Source organism: Pundamilia nyererei, unplaced genomic scaffold (assembly GCF_000239375.1).
Source record: "Pundamilia nyererei isolate P.nyererei 1_Seehausen unplaced genomic scaffold, PunNye1.0 scaffold00098, whole genome shotgun sequence".
Classification (NCBI taxonomy): domain Eukaryota; kingdom Metazoa; phylum Chordata; class Actinopteri; order Cichliformes; family Cichlidae; genus Pundamilia; species Pundamilia nyererei.
Genome location: NW_005187499.1, coordinates 1,667,721 through 1,680,354, shown reverse-complemented (window position 1 = coordinate 1,680,354; position 12,634 = coordinate 1,667,721). Strand labels below are relative to the sequence as shown.

The window sequence follows — 12,634 nt, the reverse complement described above, 5'->3', positions numbered from 1 at the left end:
CCCCGGTTTATTAAGTCCTATCAATATGCACTAATTCCTCATTCTTTATTAAAAGCAGAACCAGGTCCTTCTCCACTTATCCGACATCTCCTTCCCTCCCCCCACGCATCCGAAATCCAGAGTGCGTTTTATTATATTTTGTTGTGCTAATAAACACTGGAGCTTATTTGACATGCAGACGGGTAATTGAAATAAACGCGTCGCCGGTAAATAACAAGTGTTTGAACACGCAGACACGAGAGCGAGGCCCTCCTTGGAGAGAAAGTGCGTCCTGCGCCGTCTGCATCTTAAAACTTTGTGTCATTGTTGTCGCGTTAGCGCTGATATAATCACCGTAATTAAGTGCGGAGAGCCGGATGCAATCATTTAATGGCTGGATATTGTAGGGCTGTCGCGCTTATCAAAACCCACCAAATGTTTTCCCTCCCTGGAAATTGCAGCCTGTCCGCAATGCAGAGAGTTGTTTTTTTATGAGGAGGTTTTGATTGATTTGTATAATACTTCATATTTGAACTTGAAGCAAAAGTTTTTATTTTATATATTTTTTGTTTTGTTTTTTGTACAAATTACTTTCATGTCATCATATCTATCGATTTATATTTAAGAAAAAAAATCATACTAGATATTTTAACATGAATGAATGTGCTTTGTCTATTTTATTAGCTATGGAAGCATTATTAAATCATATTAAGGACCTATATGGAATACAGGCCTCCAATATTGATGTCATTATTTTTTCTTTTACCAACCAGCAAATGAGAATTCATGTGCAGTCTTAAAGTTTATCCTCTTTCTGCAAACATGCAATTATTCCTTTTATTGATGACAGGAAAGGGGAGTAGCTCACGTTCAGTCATTTTTCTGCTGGACGGAAATCACTCCATGGAGGGGATGCGGCACTGTGTGTTTAATGGTTTGATTGCATTGGAGAAGGCAGCCACTGGTAATGCCGTTATAGAGGGAAATATCACTTGGAGACGTTATTGGCAACAAGAGAAAGTCAAAGAATTAGCCTAATGGGGAGAAGGAGGTGGTGGCGGGGAGAGAGTTGTGTCGGGTGTCAGATACTTTCTATTCTCCATATTGCTCTGTGTCTCTGTGCGTCTCTCTCTATCCCCTTGCACCACCACCTTTGCCCCCCCAATCCCCCCCCCCCCCGCCCAGCCGCCACATCATATCTCTCTCAGGTTTCCCCCCTATCCGTCAATTACACTATGAACCGGATCACAGGCTCCCTGCTTGGAAAATAAGCTAATATTCACCCACCACCCCCCTTTCTCTCGCTCCTCTCTCCTTCGCACACCTCCCCAGAAGACACCGTTGGTGCATTTGCGTCCATCGATTGCACACAGGCGCTATTCGTGTAGCCTACTTATCATTTTTCTCTGCGGCCAGCGAGTCATCCAGGCAAGAAGGAAACAAGACTGATACAGGGAGGGTGATCTAAGCAGCCAGTGTGGAAATGTGCACACACACCTGCAGAAGCGTCGCCTTTTCACATCTACAAATCTGCACACAAAGCAGACTGATATCCACATAGCCACTTTATGCTCTGTGGACGGCTTATGATAAGAAAAGGATCTGGTTGTTGCTTGAGCATCCTCCTGCCGCCTGAGGCCGACTTTTGACCTCTGTGATGAGCAGAAAGGATCATCGGCGTGAACAGAAGTTTCTCTCTGGTCATATCATTGATACTTACTGCACAGTAGAGGATTATATTGCAGCAAAAGCTGTAAGTGAAAACAGTGTACCTGGCAACAGTTTTTCCTTGTTAAACTGGAGCTAATTGGCTTGCACGCAGCCTGTAGAACAAACCGGCCAGCCGCCTGTCTGCCTGCCAGCCTGCTAGATTAGTGGCTGTTGTTGTACAACCCGGCACAGCAATAAAGACTCATAGGAGGGTGGCTGGTGCCACACACAGTCAGTTCCACTCCTGCAGGATGGAGAGCAAGCATGCCACCTGTTTGGCTCTTTTGTATTTGAAAAGTCAGAATTTATAAGGATTATGTCTTCAACAGAAGACGGTCTTTTCTGGTTTTAACTTCACTGTCATAAACTCAGGTACACCTTCCATATTAACAGCACCATAGATAAAGCACAGGGAGTGGTTTAAAAGAACTAAAGAGCACAGGGTGGTCTATATGTTTAATTCTATGAAAAGCTGTGTTTATGTGCATCAAATTTGATACATCCAAAAATTAACAACATTATTCGAGCAAACAAAAAAACAACAACATGCAGATACTTTGTTAAACCAAGAATCCAGCAATTACCTTTGATGATGGTGATCCGTGAGCTATGGAACAGTGTGCTTTTCTCATTTAGCCTTGCCTGACACCAGAAATTAGCTGGCCCCGCTGAAGTAGGCCTCGCTGCTGCTGCTGTCATGAATAAAAATTCCTGCCACAGGTCCAGAATCATTTCTGTGTGCAGGCCATGACTCTGCGTCTCAGAAATCACAAAGACTCATTTGAGAAAGAAATCCCTTTTTTACTTTGCAGAATGAATGTCACAGAAAGCTTCTGGGAAAGACCAAAAAAACACACAGACTCTCTTTATTTCTGCATTTAAACATTTGGAAAGAAAACACAAAATGAATAAATCGCTCATGGTTAAGCGAGAAAAAAAGTCAAGAAAATCTACAGAGTACATTGCACTCTTGTCCAATCATTATTGATTTTACTGGTGAATATTGTGTCATTATCCACCCCAAGATGATATCTGTATGTGTGCGCGTGCTCCTCTTATTAAATCTAACTGCAATATTTTTCACTGCTGATGCATACATCTGCGGTTAACTGCAGCAGCTGTTGACTGCAGCAAATAATGTGGCTACAGATTTCATATCAGAGAAGGATGAGCGAAGAAGAAAAAGGGGAGGAAAGAAACACAAGAAGAGATATTCGAAAGACATTTGGAAACAAAATTAGGGTTTTAGAGGCGAACGGAAAGACAAGGACAAATAATATGAGCGAGAACAAGAGAGAGGAGAGAGATAAATGCGTGTGATTCTTATTCACAAGGACGTTTGAGCTTTGCCTCGCGGCCAGACATGAATGAGTAGATTTCAATAGTATCGACTGTTGCTTTGGACATCAGCAAACACGCATGTACACACACACACACACACACGCACGTACACACACACACACACACACACACACACACACACACACACACACACACACACACACAAACATCTACTAGAGCACAAATACTGCTGTCTGTCTGGAATACAGAGCGGACCTGTATGCAGGTCAGCTCACACTTTTTTATGCTAAAATGCACGCACAAGCACACTGTCCTTATACAAGCCAACAGTTTACTTATGTTTCCCTCTATGTGAGCAGTACAGAGCCAAATATTTAATATCTGACCGTCGGGTTTTAAATAGCAGTGTTTTGTCTTTACTTTCGGCTGATGCAGTGCTCTCTCAGTGTGTCTTACCCTATAGCTTTGTTTGTGCTTAAAGCTTTTGTCGTTTCTGGCAGCACAGATTTATGTTAATGACTTATTCAGAGAAGGCACCAGAGCTGCACTCGTGTCAATTACACATTATGTGGATGCTTAGTTAAAAAGCCACCTATCCCTGTTTACTGAAATGCCCCAAACTGTGACCCGAAGAGATCAGAGATATAGTGTGTGTTTTATGATTTTTTTGGGTACATGTTTGATTTCATATCTATGAAAATGACTGCTACCAAGAATATAGATATTTAGATATAATTAATAAATATAAATATATATATATTGTGTGTAAACCTTTAATGTAGCATCTATTTAACTGTGCTGACATGCTGAGGTTTAATAGTGTACGTTGAAATGATTATGCTAAAACATGATGTACCAAAGCTTTCAGGATAGATTGCAGAAGATTAGGGTGGATTTTAAGAGCTGTAAATTGTATCTGAAGTGTCAGATAATATTTTGTTCTCTGAGTTTTGCTGTCTCGCTTTTACACAATATGCTCACAGTGTTAAAGTCAAAAGCCAGGACTTCAGCATGGAGGCGTCTGTTAAACTATGCTGCATGGCTTTGTGTAGATTTTTTCTAGCGTTCATTTGTCTATACATACATGATTTGGTATGTGTGAGTGAATCTGTGTTTGTGTGTGTGTGTGTGTCCACCACAGAGATGCGATGAATGACACAGCTTGGCCTGTCTTGTAATAGAATGTAAGAGTGGCACTTTCATGCTTGTCAACAATCTCTAAATATACCCACCGACTGGGAGGTGCACGCTAACACACACACACAGACACACACAGACATTTAGACAGGCCTGCGGTTTTGACTGCTTTTCTCTCCATCTCCATTAGAGAGGAAAAAAAAACTGCTTTGCTTCCCGATAGTTTTGCAGATACCCCTGCACACACACACATACGCGCGCACACACACCAGTCACAGTCGACAGGATATTTTTATAACAACAATTGGATTCCTCTCCGTTCCATTCCAAAACTCAAGTCGGCACATTGGAAAACTTGATTTGACAAGTTTCAGCGCCGCTTTGGAGCAGCAAAAAAGCGTCAGTTACACACTCAAAGCAGCCATGCGGGAAAAATATTTATTCCAAGCAGTCAACAAAAAGGAAGGCTCCGATAAAAAAAAAAAAAAAAGCTTGCTCTTTGTCACTAGTGTAGTTGTTTGGAGCTCAATTTCCCTCCTGCGTCTCTGAACCTAACATTCCAAGCTGTTTAGGTCTCTATACTCCACATGTTGATGAATGAGGTAATCCACTGCAACATCTGGGCGGCAGAGATAGTGATCCTAACTTATGAAAAGCGTCAGATTATGGCTGACCTGAAGTGATGTCTTGCATTCATGATTCCACCATTAAAATGTCTCCAACTCTTATTTTTTTTTCTTTTAGCTAACAAAGCAATCATATAAAATTCAATGATTATCTTAAGAAACCAATAATAACGTTTATGGCCACATTCACCAGTTATCCTATGTGGAATCTGCGACTCCACCTGCTGCCCACCTCCCAGTAACTCATCATTTCTGACTAAGATTCCCTCTCAGAATGATGTAAATGCACATTGTTGTTGACACCGCAATTTCGCAGATTGGTGCAACATTGTCAGTTAAAGTGCAGACTCGACGTGAAGAGCCCCTCTTGCTGTTTGTATTTAATATCGCCCTGACAGCTGTATCATTCTTGCACACTGTAATCAAATTATGACAGCGTGGTAAATGTTCCCCTGTGACATTTTCTATTATAAAATGCATATACCCGGTGTCAGACATTGTGTGGGTGGTATCCATCAATGGCAAATGGGATTGTAAGTGGCACGGACCGACATTATGCATATTTGCGTTAGATGTAATTGCGCTTGTATATTGATGATATACATAGGTGTATGTCATCTAGAATTATGATTGTTTTTTTAGTGATGAAGTTAAAAAAAAGAAAAAAGCTTTTTGACACTTCTTTTCATGTAATATTACAAATACACAGATTTTAAGGCCTCGAAAACACACACACACACACACTCATGCTTTTGTGCGTATGCAGGACCACCAAGCCAGAAAGCAGCCAGATTATGTGAGTCACCCTGGGAGATGAGATATGTACCCTTTGCTCTGTTATCACACCCTTTCCTTCCCTCTGTCTTCCTCACCTCTCACTATCTTATCTATTTTCTTCTTCTTCTCCTTGTTTCCTCACCTCTAATTTTTCATCTCCCGCCTTCTCCTCATCTCTCCTCATCTCTCCTCTCGCCCTCCCTCGACTCGCTCCTCTCCTGCTGCGGCCTGTAAGGAAATATCTAGTGTTCTCTTATTGGATTGGCTGCTTCACGTTGGCGGCCCTTTACTCGCTGCCCGCCGGCCTGTTGGGTAATGATAATAAAATTGAAATATCTTAGTACTTATCAGTGTATTACCTTGCTATCAACACCTCAGACACACTCCTATTTTAGAGGTTACAGAGGAGAAAGAGCGATCTGATATACGGCGTGAAGACAGTGGGTAGGAGCAGAGAAAGAGAGGGGGTATACTGAGAGACAGAGGAAGCTGTGGGACAAAGAAAGCAAGTTTTGTTGTGGTCACTTATGGAAGGTGTTATTTCCTGTATCGACTGCGATAGAGGAGAGAGAGCGTGGAAAGGGGCGTTGGTGGGCTAGGAGTGAGGCGTGTAATGCGACTCTGTGGCATCAGTCCAGACCAGAGAGGTGTGTTATTGTAAGCCCTTCTCAACACTCCGTGCTGGTCTACTGTACATTTGCGGTAATGTAAAACATCTCCCCCACCAATCTCTCTGTCTCTGGGCCTTCTCCTTTCTCTTGGCAGTTGTTGTTCTGCATGTTTGTGTGTGTGTGTGTGTGTGTGTGTGTTTCTGTGTGGGAGGCAGAGCAGCGTGCCAAAGCCAAGATCAGGTTTGGAAATTGATTTGAATGAGTGTTGTGGACAGCTGATAGCTATAAAAGATTTTCTCCTTTCATTTCCCAGGGAGTTTCTCCTTTGATGTTGGCTGCTAGTCAACACAGCTTTGAACCTTGTCTAGAGAGGCTGCTACTTGATACTGTGTGAGTTTGTATTTGTTGTGTGTTTATGTATGCACAAGGCTTCACGTTTGACCTTTTTTAAGTTGCATGAGTGTCGAATTTTGATGGCACGAGTGAGACTTTAGATTGCTTTTTTGGGGGGGATAATATATACATATACATGGTACACGTCATATCACTCCTGATAAACTGTTAAATTATGCATATTTTCTCTTAATCTAGCGCTAAATCCCACCGCTGCGTATTTGTAACAAGCACATCTTTACCTATTCTAAATCTTAACATATTGGACCTTTAACAAGGCAGCCACCTTCAAATTGCCCTTTGGGGATAAAAATCTCTGCAGTGTTATGCTGTCGTTTCATCGGCTGCCTCTCTGCGTTCCTCTGTCCGACCAATCGCATGCTACAATCTAATCCCCGGGAGGGAAAGATTCTAGTCTGTTGCCACGGATGCCGAGAGGTCGTGGGGTCAAGTACGGCTAATTTATTCACTCAGTCAGATTTCCTCTGGCTCGTGGATGGCAGATGGCGAGGCCTGATATGATATCACCCATCTGAATCACTCAAGGGAGAAGGGAGGGAGGCAGAGATGGGGAAGAGAGGGAGAGATGGGAGGGATGAGAGGAGAACAGATTGACAGGAGAGATGTAAAAAGAAAGAGAGGACAGATTAAAATTGGGGGGAATTAAAAGTGGTTAGATGGAGAGATAGGGTAGCATAGCCTGTGAGGATGCAGAGTGTATTCGCCCCACCAAGTCGGGGCGCTGAGCTGAACATTGAGCCACACAGGCTGTTATCACATGTGTGGGTGTGGGTGGAAGTGTGGATGTGTGTGTGTCCTTATCTTAAGACAAGTGGTTCTGGTCCAATAATATCCTGGGAGATGGTAAGAATAAGCGGCTTAGACCAAGATCTGAGATGGAAGAGGGAGGGAGAATAGCTGGCGCTAGGGAGATGAGAGGAGGAGATGTGGATGGAGAGAAGAGGAAGAAGAGGAGGAGGGGATGGATAGATTAGGATGGAGGACAAGGAGGGGGGCATTTGGAAAGAGATGAGACGTAGAGGTTTGCAGAGATCGTAATGGAAAGATGTGATGTGGAAACAGTTTATAGAAGTTTTTTTTTAAAGAGAAGGAGGAAAAAAGAGGAGGGCAAACTGAGAGAAGTTTGTGGCTTGAAAAAGTTCTTGGCTTTTTGTCAAAGGGCAGGGATTTACAGGATTTGATCAACAGTGTCAACTCGAGGACACTTTTTCCCAAGAGGTTTTGAGTTTGTAGCTTCAACAACAGTGCTTAAGAACACTCTGTCCCCCAAAGGCTTTGAATTCAAGCCTTGGCTTCCAGCAGCTTCTTTATTAAAAATTTTCCACTCAGCTCCTCTCCTTTCCACTGCATACATACTGAGAGCAAGGCATCGATCTTTGTTGGAAAAGCAGCACGCCTCTTGTTTCTGAAAGTACCTATCATTAAGGAAAGATGAGGAGGTCTAAGATAAATGTGAGAGGGTGTGCAGAGGGATTTACATTTTTACTGTGGATATAAAGAAACAGATGAGCTGATTTGAAGCCCTCTGCAGGCACAGCCAGGACGTTTCTGAACTATCAAAAATGGCGGAATTGACGAGAAGTCTCAAGTAAATACCTGAATATCTAAATTAGTTTATGGGAAGCTTTCAGTTGAAAGGTTACTTTGCACTGAATCTGAAACATTATGCACAGCTCTGAGTCTCAGTTGAAATCTAATGCTTGTGTTTTGTGTGTCCTCAGTTTGGTGACCCCCCTGAAGACGCGGAATCGGCTTTGACGACCTACAGATATCCACCTGTCCCAGAACATTCAACTTAACCAACAAATCCAGCAATCAGGAAGGAGAGAGGAAAAAACGTTATCTAGAACAGTCATTGTATTTAATATCAGCACTAACCTAATCCAGACTGCTACTTTAGTGAATGACAGAACATGCCCAATGGCATATACGAGGCATGGAATGATCTGAACTGAACAGAGTTTGAGTTTGGTTATTTGGTTAGAGGCAAAATAGAAAACTTTAGTTCCACTGCAGAGAAATGAACTGAATTCAAGCTAATCTGAACAGACGTTGGCTGAGTCTTCATTTTCTTCAAAAACACTCTTTTCTCACTAAGGGCTGTTTTTGGAGCCCCTTCCTTCAACAAGCCAAAACCTTCAAGTCTCCAACCCGGATTCCCTTACTTCTTCAGACCCTTTCCAAGGGTCTTGGACATTGTTTTTAATCTCATTGAGGAGGAATAATTTCCTCCTTCTGAAATTCCCGCAGCCTTCTTTGTCAATCCAGACATGGACCTCCACCGGGCAGCTTTCAAGATGGAGAGTTCCTCCTACCTGCCCAATCCCCTGGCTTCTCCAGCTCTCATGGTCCTGGCCTCCACAGCTGAAGCTTCTCGCGATGCTTCCATTCCCTGCCAGCAGCCGCGTCCCTTTGGTGTGCCAGTTTCTGTGGAGAAAGACGTCCATTTGCCATTCAACAACGGCTCTTACACTTTTGCGTCAATGTACCACCGCCAAGGCGCTGTCCCACCAGGGTTTCCCAATAGGGACTTTCCTCCATCCCTCCTTCACCTCCATCATCAGTTTGCCCCACCTAACCTGGACTGCTCGCCCATCAGCATGCTGAATCACAGCGGCGTTGGCGCCTTCCGGCCCTTTGCATCGCCTCCAGAAGATCGGGATGGGGCACCAGGAGGGTATCAGTCTGCTTTCACCCCAGCCAAGCGCCTCAAAGGGTGCCTAGATGCAGAGTCTTCACCCCATCTGCGGTACTCTGATGCTGAAGGGAAAGAGTACGACTTTGGTGGTGCACAGATCCCCCCCGGGGGCTCCCCCAGCAGCGCCCTGAAAGCAGTGGAAGACAGTGGGAAAAAGATCTTCGCTGTGTCAGGCCTCCTGTCTGATAGAGAGACTTCATCCAGTCCTGAGGACCGCATTGAACGCTGTAAGTAACCATTCATATCTGTTCCACATCTCGTTTAGCCACATCAAACTATGCAAGCACAAGTGTGACAAACCACAGGAAAAAGTAAATTAGTGAAAACCTAACAGTATGAGCATACAACATACAGTACTAACATTAATGAGGGATTAAGGACTGGTGCTTTCAACCTTTATCAACACACACAGTGAAAGAATATCCATTTGTAGTTATCCCTCCTGAATTAGGCACCTGGAAAATCTATAACCAGGAATACTGGGGCATTGGTAATGTGTTGGAGGCGTCTAGTGGAACAACACTCAAACACTTTACGTTGACATGTGTGTCACCTTTCTAAACCATGTTGAAAATATCTAACACATTATTGCTCTAAGGGTGTTTTCCAGGATAAACCCGAATAAATCCCCATTTGCTCTTGTACGATGACAACTTTATACACATGCAATGACTGAGCCAGGTTTTTTTTTTGCATTATACATTAAACCTGTTCTAGATATATTGTTTCAGATATGACAGGTGGCAAAATCACAACTTAAAACATAATAATCTTGCATTAAAAAACACCCAAACTGATACAGTGATGCAGAAGGGCAAATTTTTCCCATTATTCTACATGCAATTATAATAGTAAGGCTTGCAAACTAAACAGATTTACACATACAGGCACACAGAGTCCACTGTAATTCTAAACTAACTCAAAGTACAACTTGCTGCAGTGTGTAAAAGAATGCAAATGTTCACACATTAGCATCACACACACCAATAAACAATCACATCAATGTTTTTCCTGTCATCATATCTCCCAGCTTTCCCTATATCCTTGTTTCAAAAGCCCACAAGCTCCACTGGTCACATTAGCATTCACCAGTGGAAGGATGCCATTTGGCCCTCATGCACTGGGAATCTGATTAGTATGTGAGCATGTGTGTGTGTGTGTCTGTGTGTGCGTGCATGTGTGAGTGACTGGTTCAGAGACCGGCCATGCTCTTTGCCATCAGCATTCATCATAGCTCCACGCTGGCAGCCCTGTTGCCAAAAGATTTACCCACATACCCAAAAGCTTGGCAAGCCATGTTTGCGTGTGTGCGCGCAATAAAAGGAAGGTGGAAGAGGAGCTGTAAGAATTCCAAGCGCAAATACGCAAGCATGGGCAAACACTCTTCCACAAACAGCTTTTAGCATGAGCGCCGACAGCTCCTACACATGTCAACAAGCTGTATCGGATCCCAGTGACAAATTAGGAGAGAGGCAGACGGCGACGTGCTTATGGTGTATAATTTAGGCAGTCTTCCCTTTTTTGGTGTTTTTAATTATTCAGCTTTTCTTCTTTTAACTTAACACAGTGTCTCACCTTTGTCGGCTTTTTCTACACTCTTTCTTTTCCCAATCCTCTTCCATCTTTGATCTTGTGTGTGTGTGTGTGTGTGTGTTTGAGGGATGCATCCTTGATGGAACACATGAGAGACAGAGGCGACGACCTGAGACTGATCCGATAAAAAAGACCACTGCGGGAAAGACAGAGAGGGTGAGAAAGAGAGGAATAGAGGGAGGACGAACAGAAAGGAGGAAATTGGGAAGATGACACCCAGTGGTTTTTGCAGGGGTGGAGGGTAAGAAGGAAAAGAAAGATATCAAAGTGCACAAAATGCAAGAGAAAAGGAAACGAGAACAAAGAGAAGGAAAAGAGAAAAATCTCACAGAGTATGTGAGGTTCATTATGTTCCAGATTTAGCTTGAAATCTAGGCCTGTTTCACGTGAAGCTTAACATCTGTTTGTGGCAGCACTAAGGCACACCTGCACTGCCTTGCTCAAGAGAACTCTGAATGGTGAGTAACACACTACGATGTGCTCATAATTCGTGAGCAATAAGACCGAGGGCAGAGACAGAATGGGAGATGGGTACAGGGCTTCTGTGCTGTCTTTTGGAACGGCTGAATCTGTATCTAATCAGGTTAAATCTTGGCACAAGTAGCCGGCACCTCTACCATAGGCTTCTAATGCAATTGGATGTGCAGAGGCACTGCTTACAGCAAAGAATTATGGGTTCTCCTTCACTGGTTTTGGCTATCCAGGGGAGGCGTAAAGAACAAACAACACTTTGGTACAATCCCATGAGAACAGCGCCCTTGCTGCTTCACACACACATTAGCTAACTAGCAGCCTCTCTCTGTGTGTGTGTTTGTTTGTTTTTTTTACACATACATGAGGCTATTTTTTACTTCCACTGTAAAAAAAAAAAGAAGAGGTTTTTAATGTTCAGGATCATACAGTGGTGACCGTGAGTGTGGTCTAAAAAAAGTCATTATTATTGACAGGCATTTCCTCAGGTCAAATACATAAGCTAAGATATCATGCTAATTTTCATTTATAGGGTGTAATGTTTTAAACTCTTAACTAAAAAATCCTCAGATCTCCAAGGAAGTTTGCTTAAACTGTCCTGCTTAGCTCATAAGAGTGCATCCAGTGTAGAAGTGACATTGTAAATTTCAGGGAACTTTGAGTCCATGTAAGCCATTAAATCTGCACCTTATCTAGGCTGGGGTTATTTATAGTACATGGGTCTAATTTATGGTTGCTAATAAAGTACTGATATCCTTCTCCCCTTCCAAAATACTAACTTAATTGCATGTCACTTATTGACAAGATTAAGTTCAAAACTTGCTTGTTGCACAATTGTAGTAAAAAAAAAATTCCAATAGGTGCCTAAGTTAGATTTCAGACTCCAGCTTGCCAGTGTTATCTCTAATTACTTACAGAGCTTTGCACACAGTAGTCAACCACAGGAAAAGAACAGAGCAGAGCAGTTATGGCAGCAGGTATGATACTGATTAAGCAGGTTGCCAAGTGGCTTGCAGATGCACAACAACTCTGAGTAGGTTAAAGCAGCTTAAATAAATGAAGATGATCAACTGGATGTGTACAGGGGTATAAACTGAGCTGTGAGCTGCTGTGAGCTAGCTGATTGGGATTGTCTCTGTGGCCTGCCTGAACTAGTGCTGTGCTTGATTTAGCAGGTTCTTCTAATTTAGTGTAAGCCATTAGGCATACTTAAGCAGACACCTGATCTATCTATCTATCTATCTATCTATCTATCTATCTATCTATCTATCTATCTATCTATCTATCTATCTATCTATCTATCTATCTATCTATCT

At 42.8% G+C, this 12,634-nt stretch overlaps 1 protein-coding gene across 4 annotated transcripts in view; it reads left to right on the top strand.

Annotated features, from left to right (window-relative positions):
- Window positions 1-12,634, top strand: part of rnf220a (ring finger protein 220a) — a 161,698-nt gene that overhangs the window by 4,519 nt on the left and 144,545 nt on the right. For all 4 annotated transcript variants that reach the window (XM_005740251.2, XM_005740252.2, XM_013912704.1 and 1 more), the window contains exon 2: window positions 8,278-9,481. In XM_005740251.2, coding sequence (XP_005740308.1) covers window positions 8,827-9,481 — 655 coding nt within the window. In that variant the 5' untranslated portion in view covers window positions 8,278-8,826. The remainder of the gene's footprint in view (window positions 1-8,277; window positions 9,482-12,634) is intronic.